This window comes from Mobula hypostoma, chromosome 1 (genome assembly GCF_963921235.1).
Source record: "Mobula hypostoma chromosome 1, sMobHyp1.1, whole genome shotgun sequence".
Classification (NCBI taxonomy): domain Eukaryota; kingdom Metazoa; phylum Chordata; class Chondrichthyes; order Myliobatiformes; family Myliobatidae; genus Mobula; species Mobula hypostoma.
In genome coordinates, this window is record NC_086097.1 from 241958339 (window position 1) to 241979456 (window position 21118).

Sequence of the window (21118 nt, forward strand, 5' to 3'; positions counted from 1 at the left end):
CCACTTTCAAATCTCTTACTAGCTCTTCTTTCAGTTAGTCCAGACGAAGGGTTATATGGGAGGCAAGGTTTGAGGGTCGGCACAACATTGTGGGCCGAAGGGCCTGTACTGTGTTGTACTGTTCTATGTTCTGTGATCTATGTACCTGTGACTCCACTTTCAGCAAATTATGTACCTCTATTCCCAAACCCCTTTGTTCTACCACACCCCTCAGTGCCCTACTGTTCACTATGAAAGACCTACCCTGGTTGGTCATACTAAAGTGAAAAACCTCACACTTGTCTGCATTAAATGCTAGCTGCCATTTTTCACCCCATTTGCAGACTCTTCTGTGAGCCATGATAGCCTTCCTCACTGTCCACTACACCCCCCCCCCCCAGTCTTGGTTTCATCTCCAAATTTGCTGATCCAGTTAACCACATTATCATCCAGATCATTGTATAGATGACAAACAAAGGACCCAGCAGCAACCCCTGCAGCACACCGCTAGTCACAGGCCTCCAGTCAGAGAGGCAAATCTCTACTGCCACTCTTTGTATTCTTCCACAAAGCCAATATCTAATCCAATCTACTACTTCATCCTGAATGCCAAGCAGTTGAACCTTCTTGACCAGCTTCTCATGTGGGACCTTGTCAAATGCCTTACCAAAGTCCACTGCCTTGCCTTCATCCACGTTCCTGGTAACTTCCTCGAAAAGCTCTATAAGATTGATTAGATGGGAGCTACCATGCTGACTATCTTAGGTAAGTTAATTTCCTAAGGAATTTCAGATAAAGTAGGTCTCTAATAAATTGGACACGGACATTGAAGTGACTAGTGAATACCTTTATTCATAAGTAAGGGAAGAATGACTCCATAACAGTGCAATCGTTAAGTCTTCTAAAGAACAATAGTCACAGCCTTTTTTATACATACACGTAGAAACATAGTCATAGTCATAGTCATACTTTATTGATCCCGGGGGAAACATAGGCGGCCTTAGCTATGTTTCACCCGTTTCAACTGAAACGGGCCCCGGCCTCCCAGGGGCCCCCGACTGACATGCAAAAATTTAATGCACAGCTCCCAGACGCCACAATATTCTCCTGCTGTTGCCAGCCGACCCACCAGTGGGCGCTCGCTGACTGACATCTGAGAAAATACATTAAAATATTTATTTCAATTGTAAACCTTGCTCCTAGCAAAGAAGGCTACTTTTCCATGAGAGGAAAATGAAACGCTCCTATCCTAGCGGTGCTGAAAAACGAAAAATATTAGACAACAAAACAAAACGTCTTAATAGTCTCCCAAAAGTTACATCTTTCTTTGGTCCAGCATCTGTAAAAGGCCCGCCGACTGCAGTTGCTGCTGCACCATCGTCACAGCGTAGGTCTGCAGTGCCGAGTGACAGTGTAAGCGGTACAGGAGGTGTTGATAATCAGAGCAATCAAAATGAGAAGAACAATTCTACTCAAACATGGTGATAATGATGACCAAACTTTGTTTGATGAACAAGCACCACAGCATGATGACAGTCCTACAACTGAGACAGGTGAGGGAGATGCCGCCACCAGCACACCAGACAGAGAGAAAGCCCCACTAACATTCACAGAGACCGATCCGGCACGTTGGCCAAAGCATATTACCAGTGACCAACGGATCGACATTGTTAGGAGAGGTCCCGTTCAGTTAGAGGACATTAACTTTCCACAGAGCCAATCACGCCGTCGTTTTACCAAGGACAGATATCTTATGAAGATGGAAAAATGGAGAAAGCATTCGTAGGTCATGGTTAGTGTACTCAGTATCATCTGATTCAATCTTCTGTTTCTGCTGTACCCTATTTGGCAAATGAAATCATAAGTCTCACTTGCGGAGGTTTCAGAGTGTGGGAGCGACTCACTCTCACACTCCAGGATCGTGAGAACTCAAATGCGCACCGTGCCAACATGATAGCTGGTGCGAGCTGGAAACGCGCTTAAGAACGCACAGTGCCATTGACAGCACGTACCAAGAAATGCAAATGCTGGAAAAAAGAACACTGGAATGATGTCATGAAGAGGTTCATTGCCATAGTCTGTCACCTTGCAGAACGAAACCTTGCTTTCCGTGGCCATAATTCCATCCTACATGAACCAAATAATGGGAACATTCTAGGTCTGCTGGAGCTGCTTGCCGAGTTCGACCCAGTGATGAGCGAACATGCCAGATGAGCAGAGAAAAGAAGAGATTGCTGACCACTACATGGGGAAAACCATACAAAATGAGTTAATCATACTTATTGGAGACAAGGCACTGGAAGCAATAACAGAGAGAGTAAAACAATCACGTTACTAGTCGGTGATAATGGACTGCACCACTGACGCTGCACACATAGAGCAGCTCTCCGTGACACTGCTCATTGTCACATGCCAAGTAAATGTCGGAGCTACTGTTAGTGAGCATTTTGTCGGTTTCCTACCAGTGCTTGACACAACGGGTGCAGGCCTAACCGACGTTTTCTTAACGCATATGGAGAAATTAGGATTAGATATCTCAAAATGCAGGGGGCAGGCATATGATAACGGGAGCAATATGCGGGGGGGGGGAATAGCGGGGTGCAGAAGAGAGTGCCAGATATTAACAAAAAAAGCACTGTTCATGCCATGCGCCAGCCACAGCCTAGACCTAGTCATTGTCGGTGTCGCAAAATCAACAGTGGAGTCTGAGAGCTTCTTTGGGGTGCTGCAACGTCTATACACACTGTTCAGCTCATCCAGACAGAGATGGGAGCTTTCCAAGGAGAACGTGCCACAGATGACCCTCAAGGCCATATCCAACACGCGATGGGAGTCCCGCGCGGAAAGTGTGAAAGTGCTGTGCTACCAGCTTCCCGGTGTTGGCAATGCGCTCCTGTCACTGATTGAACATGCCACACAGAAAGGTGACAGTGAAACCACATCTGCAGCCAGAGGCTGAGAACAGGAGATCATGTCATGGAAATTCCTGCTGACTGTTATTATCTGGTACAACGTTTTACATGAGGTAAACCGTGTCAGCAAGCACAAGTGGGAATCGATGTGCTACAGCGCGAGATGGAATATGTTCTGAAATTTCTCAAGGAATACAGAGGGAACGGCCTTTCATCCGCCCAAACAGATGCCAGAGACATAGCTGAAGAGATAGGGATGCCAATGGTCTTTCCTACCGCATGAATCAGAAAACCAAAACGCCAGCTCCAGTGCGAGTCCCAAAGTGCAGATCCTTCCCTGACAGTGGCACCCGAGGAACGGTACAAGAGAGAAGTTTTCCTTCCACTAGTGGACTCTGCCATCACAGGCATTAGTGAGCGCTTCAAGCTGATGGAATTATTTTACAGTCTGTTTGGCTTCATTTATGGAAGAGAGGAAATGAAAAAAGCCACCCAAAGCCGCACACTGAAAGACAGCTGTGTAAACACTTGGTGATGTGGATGCTGAGGACCTTTTGCGCAAGGTGTCGGCTGCTGTCAGTGCCGTGCCTGCAAAAGAAACCACTGACCTGCAGATTCTGAGCTACATTTACAGCAACAATCTGGTTGAACTGTATCCTAACCTCACCATTGCTCTAAGACTCATGCTGACAGTGCCTGTGACTGTAGCGAGTGGAGAGAGAAGTTTTTCGAGGCTAAAGCTCATCAAAACGCATCTGAGGACAACCATGTTCCAGGAGCGTCTGTCAGCTCTTGCTCAGATATCAATCGAGCACGAAATAACAAGATCGCTGGACAAAGATGAGCTCATTAAAGCATTCTCAGCACTCAAGCACAGGAGGGTGGTGAAGTTCTAGTGGTAAGTCTTTTAACACATTTTTAGCAGAAATAAAGTTTATAATTAAAATAATAAAATAAACCACGTATTTCACTCAAAATGTGTATAGGCGATTAGGCGGCGTTTCCACAAATCGTAATTTCTCTCTCCCGCTTGCGTCCCCTCTCTCACTCTGCTCTTGTTCGCTTTCCAGGCCTTACCTGAGCTGTCCGTGGTGCTGAAAGAGCGCGCGACGCAGTTTGTTGTAAACTTCCAGTAGTTAACTTTCAGACACCGTTCATTGAATAAATAAAGTCTGAATTTTCATTAAATATGACATTGCTTTTGTTATTAATTTAATTAGACGGAAATTGTTTCAGCTGTTCTTATGTCAGCTGATACCTAACACATAGTGCCATTCAATACAGACTAGTTGCTGAAAAGGGCGAGGCTTCTCACTCCAAAGCAAAAAATGTCATTGTTTCAGTTTTTAATTAAGAGAATTGTTTAGATTATGTTGAGCTATCTGTCCATTGTGCTGAAAGTGCATATAATGCATCAACGTTTAAGTCCGAAATTATATCATTATTGATGCAAACCAGCTTGAAAATTCGCTTTTTTTCTTAATTTTTTTTTGGGAAGCGGGGGTAGGGCCCCACATTAACTCTTGAAACGGGCCCCCAGATGCTTAAGGCCGCCTATGCGCAGAAAGTCCATTACATCAGTTGAAGTTAAAAAAAAGTCAGTCCTGTGTGTCTTATCAATTCCTGATGGATTTGTTGCAGCCTTCATCCACCTTCACAGCCGTTGAGTTCGAAGTAACTTCGTCCGCCCGTTCCACCGTTGAGGTCTTGGTTGGATTGTTCTTTGTCAGGGACCTCACCCTCGACCTTACCACCATGGGTGACCCTACCAGGAGCATAGCTCCAGACGGCATTGCTCTCGGGATCTCAGGACCACACAAGCTTCTCCACCGCGACAAGGTGACAATCCACGGAGAAGCCACAGAGCGAAGACGCCTGTGCGTGTATTTGTTTAACATGTACTTGATGTTGCACTCCAAGAGGCACATGATACTTCACAAATCAACCAACTTATTCCAATGGCATGGAAACCACGACGATTGGAGCTGAACAAGAGTCTTTCATGATTGTGACATCCGAACAGACATCAAAATGTTAGTGTACAAAGCAGTGGTAATCCCAACGCTCCTGTGTGCATCAGAAACCTGGACAACATATCGACGACATCTGAAGGCACTTGAAAAGTTCTATCAACGCTGTCTTCGAAACATCTTAAATATCAGCTGGGAAGATAGAAGAACCAACGTCAGCGTACTAAATGAAGCAAAAACAACAAGCATTGAAGCCTACGTCATCAAGAACCAACTAAGATGGAGCGGTCATGTTGTTCGGATGAAAGACGAACGTCTGCCGAAACAAATTGTCTACTCCCAGTTTAAACAAGGCAAACGTATAAGAGGCGGACAACAGAAGAGATTCAAAGACGTCTTAAAAGCCAAAATGAAGAAATGTAACATCGACATCAACAATTGGGAAACCAATGCCAAGGACAGGAAACTCTGGCAAGCCATCATCCGAGAAGAATCAGCAACTTTTGAAGCCAACAGATGTGCAGAATTAGAAAAGAGAAGAAAATGGAAAGAGAGGCAGCAACAACCAAAGCCCGATCTGCCATCTGGAACTACCTGTCCTGAATGCGGAAGAACTTTCAAAGCCAAGATTGGGCTCATAAGCCACTTGAGAGCCCGTAAGTAGATCAACAGAACGAAGACCATCATCCTCGACCGTGAGGGATAGCCACCAACACGACGACGACGATCAATTCCTACGAAAATGCCAGAGAGTCTCTTGTCTGGCCACAACACACAGGGATAGGTTGTCAGAATATCCTTGAAACTAAGATCGATTATTGCAAGTGTGCTGAGAACCCAGGCCGAATGGTGAGTCTTTATTTATGATATAAATAAGGTTCATTAAATCTGAAGATCCGGTAAGTCATTAAAGTAAAAAGTACAATTTGTTTTATATGTTAGTACCAGACAGGTGAAGGAAAACCATACAGACTGTTTAATTGTCAGAAACGACAGCCCACAGGGTCCTCCCTACAATTTATGACCTTCACTGGCTCCATTTTGTTCTCACTGCTGTGTTATGCAGTAAGAACAGCACTGGGCATATTGCAAATTAAAGGAACTAAAGGCAGGGTGTTAACAACTCGTATGTTTTAACCCTTTGTTCAGAATTTTCTTCCACAATTAAGTCCCATAGCCTCATGGTGTACAGCAACAGACTAGAGGGCAGTATCATGTAGTCTTGTGTTTACAGCTGTAGGCTAAATGGCAACACCACAATTCTCTGCAGATCTAGGCATGAAGCAATACAGACACACAATTCTATAGCCTCGCAAAGGTATTTCCCATCCCAGTTGGCCAAAATTCTCCACACTATCTTTCATCAGTCCATGTCTATCCAAATACTTATATATGTGGCCCCTTAGAATACCTTCCAATAACTTTCCCACAACTGATGTCACACTCACCAGCCTACAATTTCCTGGCTTCTGTTTACAGCTTTTTTTTTACAACATTGGCTATCCTCCAATCCTCTGGTACCTCTCCTGTCACTAAGCATGTTTTAAATATCTCTGCTCAGGCCACAGCAATTTCTGCACTTGCCTCCTGTAGGGTTCAAGGGAGCACATTGTCAGCCCCTGGAGATTTATCCACCCTGATTTGCCTCAGGATACCAAATACCTCCTCTGTAATCTGTACAGGGTCCATGAAGCTGATGCCACTTTGCCCCACTTCTATGGACACTGTATCCATCTCCAGAGTAAATACAGATGCAAAGAATGCATTTAAGATCTCCTTCATCTACTTTGGCTCCACACATGGATTACCATTCTGGTCTTTCAGAGAACCAGCTTTATTCCTAGCAATCCTTTTGCTCTTAACATACTTGTATAATCCCTTAGGATTCTCCTTCAACTTGTCTGCTGGAGAAACTTCTTTTAGCCTTCTTGATTTATGTCTTAAGTCTGTCTTGGCCTTCTTGTATTCCACAAGCACCTCACTTGTTCCAAAGCACCTCCTTCTTTCTGTTAACCAGGGCCTCAATATCTCTTGAAAACCAAGGTACCCTACACTTGTTATCTTTAACTTCTGTTCTGACAGACACATACAAGCTTTTGTCACGGTCCCGACCATTAATTCCCCATATTCTCCTAATTCCCTTTGATTGCGGCACAGATCCTCATCTAGACCTGAGGCATAAATATCCCGGCTTTGCATCCACTCATCACCAGATCGCTGTTTCTGCCAGTGTAGTAATTCAGGTTCCTGGCCGTTTAGGGTTGTGTATTCTAAGTTTAACTTCAGTACCGAGGTTTACCGTCTCTTCATGTCAAGATAAGTATTGCCTGCCGTTTGTCTTTCCATTTGCCGCTCCGTGTCAAGATAAGTGTTGCCTGCCACCTGTCTCCTGTTTGCTGTTCAGCTCCAGCAACACCCTGTGCCAAGAAAAGTTTTGCCTGTCTCCTGTCCTTCCTTTCACCCTCCTGTTTGCTGTTCAGCTCCCGCCACGCTCACGCCCTCGTCTGCATCCTAACTCTATCTCCGTGCCAGTGTCCTGTGTTTGGGTTCGCCCGTTCTCTGCAACAGCTTTGTACTCTCAGAATTTCGTTTTTGAAAGCCTTCCACTTTCCAAGTACACCTTTGCCAGATAAACAGTCTGTCCCAATCCACACTTGTCAGATTGTTTCTGATACTATCAAAATTGGACTTTCTCCAATTTGGAATCTCAGATCTATATCTTTGTATATTGACTTTGAAACTAATGGCATTGCGGTCACTGGATGCAGTTTTCCCCTACACAAATTTCTGTCAACTGCCCTGTCTCATTCCCTCATAGCAGATTCAGTATCGCACGCTCTCTCATTGGGACTTTTATGTACTGATGAAGGAAACTTTCCTGAACACATTTGACAAACTCTATCCCTTCTAGTCCTTCTACATTGTGGGATTCCCTGTTAATATGTTGTGAATTAAAATCACCTACCTTATGTTTTTTTGCAATCACTTCACAAATTTGTTCCTCTAAATCTTTAGGACTATTGGGTTGCCTGTAATAGTGCCTCATTAATGTGGTCATACCTATTTTATTTCTCAGTTCCACCCACAAGTCGAGTTCCCCAGTCTGTGCTGACAGAGCACCGCCATGACATTTTCCCCGTGACTGGTAATGCCACCCCTCGTCCTTTAAACCATCCCACACTGTCACGTCTAAAACAACAAAATATTGAGCGCCAATCCTGCCCCTCCTGAAGCTAAGTCTCACTATTGGCTAAAACATCATAATTCCAGGTCATAATTCTTGTATTGAAATATATGCAGCTCAGGACACTATGCTCAACCTATACACACCATGCTCAACCTTTGGATTCCTAATCTTGACAAAGGTCTTACCAACATCTGCCTCCACAAACTGTTCTGGTACTCTGGTTCCCATCCCCCTGCAACTCTAGTTTAAACCTCAACGTGCAGCATGAACAAACCTGCCTGCTAGGATATTAGTCCCCCTCCAGTTCAAGTGCAAACAGTCCCTTCTGTACAGTTCCCACCTTCCCTGGATCTTTTGCCCCACCTCCTGCACCAACTCTTTATCCACGTATTAAACTATATAATCTTCCTAGTTCTGGCCTTACTAGCACGTAACTTGGTAGCAGCCCTGAGATGACAACCCCGGAGGTCCTGACCTTTAACTTAGCACCTAACTCCCTGGACTCCCTGTGCGGACCCTCATCACTCGTCCTACCCATGTCATTGGAACCTATATGGACCGTGATTTCTGGCTGTTCACCCTGCCACTTAAGAATGCCGAGGACTTGATCAGAGATGTCTCAGGTCCTGACATCCAGGAGAGAACATACCACCTGGGTATCTCATTCTCTGCCACAGAACCTCCAGTCCATTCCCCAAATCAATGAATCCCCTAGCACCACAGCGTGCCTCTTCTCCCCGCTTCCCTTCTGAGTCCCAGAGCCAGGCTCAGACTCAGACCCAGAGACCCAACCACTGTGACTTTCCTCTGTTAGATTAGCCCCCTGACAGTATCCAAAGTGGTATACCTGTGGTGAGGGGAATGGCAACAGGGGTTCTCTGCACTGGCTCCTTAACCCCTTTCCCTTCCCTGACTGTCACCCAGTTTCCTGTGTCCTGCACCTCGGGTGTAACTACCTCTCGATATGTCCTATCATTCCTTCAGTCCCCCCCCGCCCCACCCCGGATGTTACGGAGTTCATCCAGTTCCAGCTCCAACTGTTAGGAGCTGCAGCTGGATGCACCTCTCACAGTTGTAGTTGTCAGGGGCACTGGAGATCTCCCTGCCTTCCCACATCCTGCAAGAGGAGCACTCCACTATCCGGCCTGGCAGTTCTACTGTCCAAGCTGAGCAGAGCTGCTGGCTTTTTCTACTCAGGCAGTGAACCTGAGTGAAATCACCTCCTCTCAAACATCTGATGTCCAGATTGGTCGCTGGTCAAAGCTCTGTTATGCTGCCGTGACCCCTCCAGCTTTTTTTCAATCCTCTGCAGTAGCCCCTCTATACCAGACAGTGTTTCATTATGTACTACCATTTCTTTAACAAAAGCAGAAAATAATGCAGCATGTGTGGAGAGGGGAACAGTTAAATTTGTTTTCTATCCAGATGCTGTGTGTGTTAGAGTGAGTTTTTTGGGGAGATGATTTGTTTACACTTAAATGACTTTGGCCACCAGACTTGTATCAGACAAAGTATTGTGGATTGAGTCCACCACAATGGGCTTCCTAAAAAGGTGTGAATACCAGGTGCTTCTGGTGCCGTAGTTTGACCTAATGCTGTAGTTTCGAGGACAGTATTATCTATACATTATAAATATTAATTGTCTTCTATGTTAGTACAGGAAATGCCAAATAAATGTATCGTAGACTTAACTTAGATTCCTAAAGGCTGTGGATACCAACTCAGACATGTTGGTGTCGGAGGGAAAGGATGGTGTGATATTTTGTATGTGGCTTCAATAGGAAGGATTGTCTATAACTTTTAAGTAGCGATTTGCCTTTGTGTTTAGCATATAAATATCGAGCCCACATTGAGCTAGCAGACCTTTCTACGGAAAGCGTCTCCGTCCGTATGATGCCTGCTGTACCTTGTGTCGAATAAAGAAGCTGCTTTGTATCTACCAGTGACTCTGTCTCTCCAGTGATTTCACCCACAACACTGTGTATCTTACAAAACTTTTAAGTTTATATCTCATATGTCTAATATTTAGTGTTTACTTTTATATTGCAAACTTTGTCATTACTCTCTACTGCATTCCATCCTTTTTCTGTCTTCCCCGTTCTCATTTTCAGAATGGAATGCTCTAATAATCCAGTCTCCAAATTACAGGTTCTTCATTAGTAAGGGCATCAAATTTTATGGGGAGAAGGCAGGAGAATGGTGTTGGGAGGGATAATAAATCAACCATTATGGAATGGTGGAGCAGACTTGATGGGCCAAATGGCCTAATTTGTTCCTATGGCATATGGTCCTATCATCGACCATTCACATCTGGTTCGCCAGGTGCTGCTGCCCACACTCCCTTCCACTCACCTGCTCCGTCAGTTCCTAGCTCCACTTGTCACCTTTAAATTCACATAGTTCTGTTGGCCATTTTTAGGGATCATTCTGGAGTCATTACATTATGGACAGTATAGCATAGCTGGAACTACGCAGAGGTCTAAAAAGAGGAGAAAAGAAGCTGAGGCTTGCTGCTGAAGAAAAGCGCACTCGTCGGAAAAACAGCACCAAGACAACACTGGAGGACAGTTCCTTCAAGTGCAGTTGCTGCAGCCGAGACTGTCACTCCCGTGTGGGCCTCTACAGCCACAACAGACGCTGCTCTAACACAGACTGAAGCAAGACCTTCCAGGAGCAGATCCATGGTCTCGCGAGACTAACGGATGCCACCACCACCAACACCACCAGCATAGCCAGTTTTCAGCCCATAAGATGTTCATGGGAGGGAAAGTTGAGTGGGTTCATTTCAGCATATTGTACAAAGGATGTGTTACATTTCTGATACAGTTCCTCAGTACTCCCTCCAGAGCTGCTTTGTAGTTCCCATGTAGCAGGCAAAGGGACAACAGGCAAGTCGGAGATCTTTTAAAGCTGAGATAGTGAGAGCTCAATGTCTGCGTGTTCCTGTTAGAATAAAGGGCAGGGCTGGTAGTAGGAATTCTAGACGATGAAAAATATTGAGGCTGTGGCCAGGAAAAAGGAAGTATGCGTCAGGTAGAAGCCTGGATCAAGTGAATCCCTGAAGGAGATACGGGACTATAATCAGGAAGAAAATCAGGAGGAAAAGAAAGTGGTCAATGGGGTAACTTTTGAAGAGAAGAATAAGGATAAATTTAAAGGTAAATACAGGACTGTTCAAGTTGCCACTAAACTGGTAGCTAGTGAATATTGTGCCTATTTTAATAAATTGGGGAACCAGTAAACGTTTGTGAACCCTTTACAATTACCTTGTTTTCTGCATTAATTACTCATAAAATGTGGTCTGAATCTTCATCTAAATCACAGTAATAGACAAAAACAATCTGCCAAAACTAATAACAAACAATTGTACTTTACATGTCTTGATCGAACACATTGCTTAATCAGTCAGTCCAGAATGTAAAAAATATGTGAATGCTTGTGTTAGATAACTGGTAGAACCCCCTTTAGCAACAATAAACTCCAGCAAACATTTCCTGTAGCTGCTGATTGGATTTGCACAACGGCGAGGAGGAATCTTAGACCATTCCTCCATACAAAACTGTTTCAGTTCATCAGTATTTCTGGGATACCTTGCATGAACAGCCCTCTTCAGGTCATTTCACTGCATCTCAGTTGGATTAAGGTCTGGCAGCAATTCCAAACATTAATCTTCTTCTTTTTACACCAGTCTGTTGGTGATTTACTCTTGTTTCAGATCATTGTCTTGTTGCATCATCCAACTTCATTTAAGCTTCAGGTGATGGACTTGCTACTCTGACATTCACCTGTAAAATGCCTTGATACAATTTTGAATCCCTTGTTGAAACAATTGCAAGCTGTCCAGGCCCTGAGGCAGCGAAGCAGCCCCAAATCATCACGTTCCTTCCACCATACTTCACAGTTGGGATGAGGTTTTGGTGTTGATGTGCAGTGCTCTTTGTTCTCCAAACATAGTGGTGTGCACTTCTGCCGAAAAGTTCAACTTTTGTCTCATCTATCCACAGAACATTGTCCCAGAAGTGTTGTGCTACATCTAGATGTGTTTTTGTTGCAAAATTGAGATGTCAGCAATCATTTTTTTGGAGAGCAGAGGTTTCCTCCATAGCGTCCTTCCACGCACACCATTCTTGTTCAGTGTTTTTCTTATAGTGGACATATGACTAGGACTTTAACAAGTTCCAAAGACTTCTTCAGGTATTTTACTGTTACCCTTGGGTTCTTTCTCACCTCCTTCAGCATTGCACGATGCCCACTTCTAGTAGCAAATGTACTGAATTTCTTCCATTTGCAGACAGTTTCTCTTACTGTGGACTGATGTACACACAGATCTTTCGAAATGCTTTTATAGCCTTTTCCAGCTTCACGCGTCTCTACAATTCTTCTTCGAAGGTCCTCTGAAAGTTGTTTTGATCAAGGCATGGTGCATGTAAACAGATCTTTCTGGAGGAGAGCAGGCTCTGGCAGTAACCTGACTTTGCATGTCTTTTTTTTATAGGGCAGGGCACCTCTACAACCTATATATCCAATCTCATCTCATTCATTGGAACACCTGACTCCAAAAAGCTTTTGTAGAAGGCATTACCCCAGAGATTCACACACTTTTTTGAACTTAAGATTGTGATTGTTTAAATGGTGTACTCAGTATTGATGAAACGTACAGTTGTTTCTGTGTTATTAGTTCAGGCAGATTGTGTTTGTCTATTATTGTAACTTGGATGAAGATTAGATTAGACCATATTTTATGAATAATTAATGCTGAAAACCAGGTAACTGCAAAAGGTTCACAAACTTTTTCTTGCAACTGTATATGGTAGGTAAGTTATTGAAGATTCTGAGATCAGATATAGAACACAGAAAACCTACAGCACAATACAAGCCCTTCAGCCCACAATGCTGTGCTGAACATGTACTTACTTTAGGGTTACCCATAGCCCTCTATTTTTCTAAGCTCCCATCCAGGAGCCTCTTAAAAGATCCTATTATATCCACCTCCACCACAGTCGCTGGCAGCCCATTCCACACACTCACCACTCTGCATAAAAAAACTTACCCCTGACATCCCCTATGTACCTACTTCCAAGCATATTAAAACCGTGCCCTCTCATGTTGTTAAAATTTACTTCTAGTTATTACCCGTTACCCGATGCAAGAACACACAGTACTACCGGAGATAAAGCAACAGCTTTTTTATTTAGTAGTACTGCAGAGAGAGCACTTGGGCACACACAGGGGCCTGTATCAGTGTTCTCTCTCTCCGCACAGAGTCTTTTTTAATACCCTTTCTGTCAAGTAGCAGGAAACAATTTTTTAGCTACCCCCATAGTCACATGCCCAGCAACAGTGGTATTTTAAGACAAATACCTCTTGGTTGCCTTAATAGGCCAAAGGTCATCAACCTCAGACAATGTGCAGGATGAGATAGTCCCTCGTTTTTCAACTGTAGTTCCACATTTTTTTTTGGACAGAATTACCACATCCGGTTCTGCAGGTGCACAAGTCAGCAGAGCTTAGCTTGAAGTCTAATTTTTACATGTCAGCAGAACAAATTAACCCTTTATCATCAGTGTTAGCCATTTCAGCCCTGGGGAGAAAACCTCTATCCAGATGATCAATGCCTCTCATCTTATACACCTCTATCAGGTCACCTCTCATCCTCCGTCACTCCAAGGAGAAAAGGCCAAGTTCACTCAACCTATTCTCAAAAGGCATGCTTCCCAATCCAGGCAACATCCTTGTACGATTGGTATGAAGGTAGACTGCGTCAATTTTAGAAAACCTAGCACACACTCAGGTTGGAGGAACAACACCTTGTATTCCATCTGGGTAGCCTCCAACCTGATGGCATGAACAATGACTTCTCTAACTTCCATTAATGCCCCACCTCTCCTTTGTACCCCATCCCTTATTTATTTTTTCTTTCCTACCTTTTGTTTCCCTTTTTCTCCCTCTCACTATAACTCCTTGCCCATCCTCTGGGTCACCCCCCTTTCTTTCCCCCTAGGTCTCCTATCCTCTCCCTTCTCCAGCCTTATATCCCTTTTGCCAATCAACTTTCCAGCTCTTGGCTCCATCCCTCCCCCTCCTGTCTTGTCCTATCATTTCGGATCTCCCCCTCCCACTTCCAAATCTCTTACTATCTCTTCTTTCAGTTAGTCCTGACGAAGGGTCTCGGCCCGAAACGTAAACTGTACCTCTTCCTAGAGATGCTGCCTGGCCTGCTGCGTTCACCAGCATTTTTTTGGTGTGTGTTGCTTGAATTTCCAGCATCTGCAGATTTCCTCGTGTAGGAGGAGATGAGTTGTACAGCTCTCTTTACATGCACATGCAGGTCAACTATTTGAGTGATTATGCAGAAAGTTTGAAGTTAATAACTCATCAGGGGTGATTGATAAGTTCGTGGCCTAAGGTAGAAGGAGATGAGTTATTAACTTCAAACTTTCTGCATAATCACTCAAAGAGTTGAACTGCATGTGCATGTAATGAGAGCTGTTAACTCATCTCCTTCCACCTTAGGCCATGATACTTATCAATCACCCATCTGTGGACACTTTCCAGAGGTCCAAGATCTGTATGCTCCACGACCGCTGGATTAAGTGTGTAAATGTAGGAGGGGGACTATGTTGAAAAATAAATGTGTTAGGTTTTCTAAAATTGACACGGTCTACCTTAGGCCACGAATTTATCAATCACCCCTCGTATGTCACCATATACTATCCTGAGATTCATTTTTGTGGGCATTCACAGCAGAACAAAGGAATACAATAGTCAATGAAAAACTACACACTGACGAAAGACCAATATGCAAAAGATGACAACATGTGCAAATAAAAACATAAATAAATAATACTGAGAACATGAGTTGTAGAGTCCTTGGAAGTCCATCTGGTTGTGGAATCAGTTCAGTATTGAGCTGAGTGAATTTAACCACTCTGGAGACTGATGGGTAAAGGGTAGTAACTGTTCATAAAGCTGGTGGTGTGGGACCTCTTTCCCAGTGGCAGCATTTAGAAGAGAACACGGCCTAAATGGTGGAGTTCCTTGATGATGGTTGCTGCTTTCTTGTGGCACCACTGAAAGCACCCTACCCAGATGCACCACAGTTTGGGACGGGAGCTGATCTGCCCAAGAACCAAGAAATTGCAGAGTTGTTGCAGAGCTCCATCCATCACAAACATCAGCCTCCCCTCTGTGGACAGTCTAAACTGGACATCCTCTCCTCATGCCCTCCCCCTTCCATTGGGAAGAAGAGAAACCAACATATTTTAATAGCATCTTTACTCTATAACTTACTAACCAATGCTTAACTCCCAAATATTGTCTTCCTAGTATAATACTTTCAGTTATACATGCGGGAAAGAAATTCTTCTTGCTCCTTAAAGCTAGGACAATGTCTCAGGACTTCACTTAATCAGAAACAGAAACTCAACTTTGCCCTCATGAGATGGATCAAAAATTATCACACCCAATTAAAAAACGGATGGAATAATGTCAATGTAAATTAGCTTATATCTACATGAGCAGATCATGATTTGTAAAAAAAAATAAAGGCGTTGCACAAGACAAAACTCCCAAAACTGATACAAGTATTTTATTAAAAAAGTTATACATAACAGCAAGAACTATCACTGTTCAGCAACATTTAGCAATGACCTAATTAAGCAACAAACTAAAGACTCAGTAGCATCAGCAAAATGCTGCTTCAAATGAAAGCTGTCATCTTTTCCATAATTAGACATTCATTAAAAATTATCTACACATTTTATACAAAAAAGTGGATTGAAGCTTACAGGCACATAATGTTTAAAATGAAAACAGCTTTGTAACACTCCAGACAGTTAGAGCATCCTAGAATTATGAGCATGACATTAGAATTAACTGAATATTTTGTATGTCCTTGGTTGTATTTTAACAAATAATTTGAAATTCCAGTGCAGAATGGGTATACTGGTAGCCTGTGTTCTAAAATAAAATCTCAATACAAAGGAACCAGCACACAATTGTAAAAGTTAACTTAAGTGCAAATGTTCACTACCAATTCTATAGTACTTTGTTGTAATTTTAATAAAAATACATCTTATTGAGATAATCTACCAGCAATGGTGGTACACATGACTTTCTTGAATAATTCTATCAATAAACCCATAATTATATTTGCACAGAAACATACTAAATGCGTTCATAATCTGAATGTTTAGCATTTTTCCAATCATGATTTTTTCAGTATAAAACCCGCCATGGAGTGAAAATTATTTTTCTTTGTCATAAACACTGGAATAACACACCTATCCCAAATATTGAAGTTTCTCTGTCCAAAATAATCTTTTAATAGTCAATATACATAAAACCATCATATCAAAGAGTTGCAATGGTCTCAATTCCCCACTCGGGGCAATACATATCTAGTGAATAAACACTAGCCATAAGATCAGACAATATTGAACCTGGGTCCTGGAGTTGCAATGATGTCGCTGTAAGGCTCAGCCTGTGTAAGCTCAATTGCCTGTTGCTTCTTCAATACTAAGAAACTGTAGAATTTTGCAGCTGCTTGTTTTCGGTTATTTTTCCGGCATAGATCTGCCAGGCTAATAGATTCAGCTCCTGTTTTAGCCAAAGCTCTCTGCAAAAAGAAAAAAATTATTGAAGTCACACTCTAAATTATTTTTATACACACATACATACATACATACACAAAAGACTACAAAAAAGGAACCTGTTATTGATCAAGTAAAGGACCATAAAAAATTGCTTGAAAAGCCGAGCTTAAAGCCATTTCAAAGGATGAAAGGGATTTTTATACAACTGTGTAATGTCTCTAATTGGCAAAGCCAGTACTTACTGGACATCTCTTTTTAACCTTAAGGTTTTCTGGTTAGTTGACTTGAATCCTTGACGTCTCCGGTGAAGATGTTCTCACATGATTACTAAGGATTTCTAGTATTTTGAGTTAGGAACTAAGAAGGAAAAATGATGGTGTTCCAAGTTTGAAAAGTAATAACTTGGAGAGGATGCTACAAGTTATGATGGTAACGTTACCTTGCTGGACCCATGTCTCTCAATACAGATCAAACATAGGAGCTACTGCAAGATAACATGCAGATGAGCACACGGCAGCCAAAGTGCATCTTTGGGATTAAGACAATGTTTTGGTGATAAATGACATGTCAACCAGAGACACAGCTTAACTGTAAATGCTACTGACTGACTAGACTGCAGATCTATTATAAGAGTATATTTCATTACGGACTTGACATCTTGCCACGTACTTGGGGAGTTAGACAAGTCAGCTGCTGCAGAACACCAAGAATTGTAGTTAATGGCTAGTTCAGTTCCAGTAACAGTGTCACCAACTTTATTGATGATGGAAGTTTTGCCAAAAGAAGTGAACGTAAAGAGAACATGGGACAGATTGCCCGAGATATTTTGTCAATAGAGCTGGATGCCTCTTAATGATGCATGCCTGAATACTGTTCTGATCTTGCATGAAAGCAGACTTCTCCATTAAATGACAAGTTGCTATTGGAAGTGACCTTTGGAACAAAATATTTATTCGAAATTTAGTTTTTATTACATGGAGGCTCAAATATTACGCTCACTTCTTACTGAGCAACTCCAATAATATTTCCCACAGGGAGCACATCCATGTGGATCAAAAATGGCAGCAGTTGTTTCAGAGTAACTAGACAAATGCTATAATCGTATGATATATTAAAAAAAACAAAATTGGAGGAAGATGATTTTTTTAGGCTAAATCAGTGTGTCCATGGAGTTCCCTGTTAATTTGGGACTTACTAGCACTGTATTAAGGGGAAATTTAGGACAGGTCCACAATCCCTTATCTGAAATTCTGAAATCTGAAAAGCTCCAAAAACCAAAGTTTTTTTCCATGGAGTGTTTCGTAATAAGGTTTGTTTGGCGCACCAACAACTGACGTCACACAGGCGTGACATGGCAGCACTAGCAGAGGCTGCCATAAGTCAGTTGTGGATCAGCGCTGGTACTGGTTACACGTGCATTTGCTGTTTGCTGATATTTTGTGTTCACTGTTGACCTTGTTTAATTTCGCTGTGAAAATGTCAAAAAGATCTGCAGATACCACTATGGGTAAGAATGAGAAAAAGAGAAGGAAGCATCTATCATTATCAATAACGCAGAAAATATTCAGAGGTTTGGCTGCAGAAATTTAAGAAGTGTCATGGTATAAAATATCTGAAAATCTGTGGTGAAAAAGCTTCTGCTGATCATGAAGCAGCTGAAAATTACATTGATGAATTTGCCAAGATAATATCTGATGAAAACCTTAGTCCTGAACAAATTTACAATGCTGATGAAACAGCTTTGTATTGGCGCTACGTTCCTAGAAAAACATGAACAACGGCTGATGACGACATGGTGAAAATGTGTGATCAGTTCATTGCTGGCCTTGAACAATGTGCATTTATCAGTGAGCAAGAGATTATGGTAGTTTACTCAGTTAAAGGGAGATTGCTTAGACATAAACCTATGTTAATGAGACAGATGACACTTGAAGAAGTTTTTAAAAACACTGTCTGTCGTAGTGCTGCTTCATAACTTGAGAATCCTGTTCCTGGCCCATCAGGTACCTGTACGTATTTAGCTTAGTTTGAACCTGTACATGTCCTAGAGTATTTACGTTCTACATTTATTCCAATAAGTCATTTACCATGTGCTTGACTCGGTTCGTTTGAAGTTGTATATTTTTATGTTTTATTGAATGTTTTTGTTGCAAATGAAATATACTAGTGTATTTATGGTCTATAATTATCCCACTATTTCATTTATCAGTATATTACTCTATAAATAAATTGTAACAGTATTTTTAAAAGAGTGCGGATTGGGAAAACCCGGAAGCTCTCGCTCCAGCACTCGTCATTTGAGCATGCACAGACTTTTTTCTTGTCGTTATTCCCTAAACAATACAGTATAACAACTATTTTACATAGCATTTACATTGTATTAGGTATTACAAGTAACCTAGAGATGATTTGAAGTATACAGGAGGATGTGCATAGGTCCGGAGCTCCCCCAGGTCCTAAAGTTCACCACACTAAGACAGGTTAATTATCAATTTTCAGAAATTGTATTGGGAATGTTGGAGAAAACCAGAGCAACCAGAGGATACTTGAGCAAACCTGCAAATTACGCAGACTGCACCTGGGGTCACAAGTTAACCTGAGCCCTGGAGCTAAGAGAGGACAACACAAACCACTACACTAATGTGTCACTATACTCAGGCTACATCCACAGTAGACCGGACAATTTTGAAAATGCCGGTTTCGCGTAAAAACGGGTATTTGGACATATCTCCTCCTACTGGGCATGCGTAGGACACACAGAAAACAAGCGAAGAGGAAATGGTATACTTGTGGCGCGTTTGTCCAGTTACAGACTAGAAAAACTTAAAAGGAAATCGCCAAACGAAAGACTTGGTGCGCGTTTGTCCAGAAACATTTCCTAGTCTCTTCACCAATGAAAGGGACGACAGCTACCACTAAATGCAATAAGGCTTGTTACTGGGCAAAAGTGAAATTTGCTGTTACCTCATTTGTTTGCCTTTACTTTTGCCATGATTTTGTATTATTTTGCTGTATTTAACATGTGCAATAAAACAAGTTACTGGGCAAAAGTGAAAATTGCACCTATTGAATGTTTGCACAAGCAATACGTTAATAAAGCACCTTGTTAAATGTATAAAACATGACTGCATCAGTGTTATCTTGTATTTCCATACAATGTTACATTAGGCTATTACATATCTATTGTCAGATATTCTGGTTGTGGTATTGGAGGTTGCGTTCAAGAAAACAATGAAATGCCATGCTGCCACCACCATTTGTTAAGGCACGTCATGACAGCGGTTTTAAAATTAGCTGCCCAACCTGCTGAGCTCCTCCAGCGTGCTGTGAGTGTTACTGTCAATCAACGCCTCTCAATAAACCTTTATCAGATCTCCCCTTCAACCTCTGCCACTCCAAGTGATATTTAGATTCTATATATAGTGCTTCCTCCACTTTGGTATCAACAACAAAGCATGACACTCATGCAGTTCCCTGCTACAAGGAGTGAATTGTTGTAATTTTGGGCTTTCACTGGATTACATTGAGTCCAATATAAAAATGCATTACAAGCAGCAAAAATGACAATAGCAGCAATAGTAACTTAAGAACTTTTTCTTGCATTTGCAGGTTGGCTCTGATAACTTTCAAAAAAGCTTGTAATTGAATACTTACGTATCCAGTCATAGAGTTATCTGTTATAGCTTTCACTAAGGTTACAAATTTTTTTTTGTAACACAAGGATACTTTATTATAAAAAATCTTTGTTTAACCAAAAAGCTGCAGTTAAATTTACCTAGTGCACCCTATCAAAATGGATTTCATCCCTGCGAAGACTTAGAGCTCTTGGGTAAACAATTAAACAGCACTGAACACAGCAGAACTTAATATCTAATGCCCATAATACACACAAAAAATCCAGAACTTCTTGAGTTTCAATGGAGGGCTAGACAGTGTATGCACATTAATTCAGCCATTAGTTAATCAGGGACAGCCACTTATTTGGGACAACTCTTAAAGAACACCAGTCGAGAAAATAGCTGGGATTCTCTTAGTTATTTGGGACACTGTCACTTAATTGGGACTGGAGACTGTTGCCAAACTGTTGCTAATTAGCGTCAGTTGTGTGCACTTGTGTGGCCATCAGACAGTACACCGTACTTACAGCAAACAGTTTTTAAATTGCTTCAGCCGGGTGTGTTTGTATTCAAATAGCAGTGATCTTTGTCACCGAAAGTTTGTGAGAAATAAGCAGTAAGACAATTCAAGGACTGTTTTGCTCACTGCAGTTTCAAGCAGTCAGGCTTGGAAATGCCAGAAACAGCTGAGAGTGAAAATGAAACTATTTAATTACTTCAACAAATTAGGAAACTCAAAGAATTTAAACGTTACCATTGCCTGCCCTAGCATGACTCAGCGGATGAGATCTACAGTGATAACAAATGGCCATGAAGGTGGTTCTGAAGAAGTCTTGATGAAGGACCTCAGCCCAACTGC

General features: G+C 42.2%; 1 protein-coding gene across 1 annotated transcript in view; it reads right to left on the reverse strand.

Moving 5' to 3' along the window:
• Positions 1–15597: 15597 nt before the first annotated feature.
• The window catches only part of rad21b (RAD21 cohesin complex component b), a 60583-nt gene continuing 55062 nt past the window's right edge, over positions 15598–21118 (reverse strand). The window contains exon 14 of the mRNA XM_063066187.1: positions 15598–16665. Coding sequence (XP_062922257.1) covers positions 16474–16665 — 192 coding nt within the window. The 3' untranslated portion in view covers positions 15598–16473. The remainder of the gene's footprint in view (positions 16666–21118) is intronic.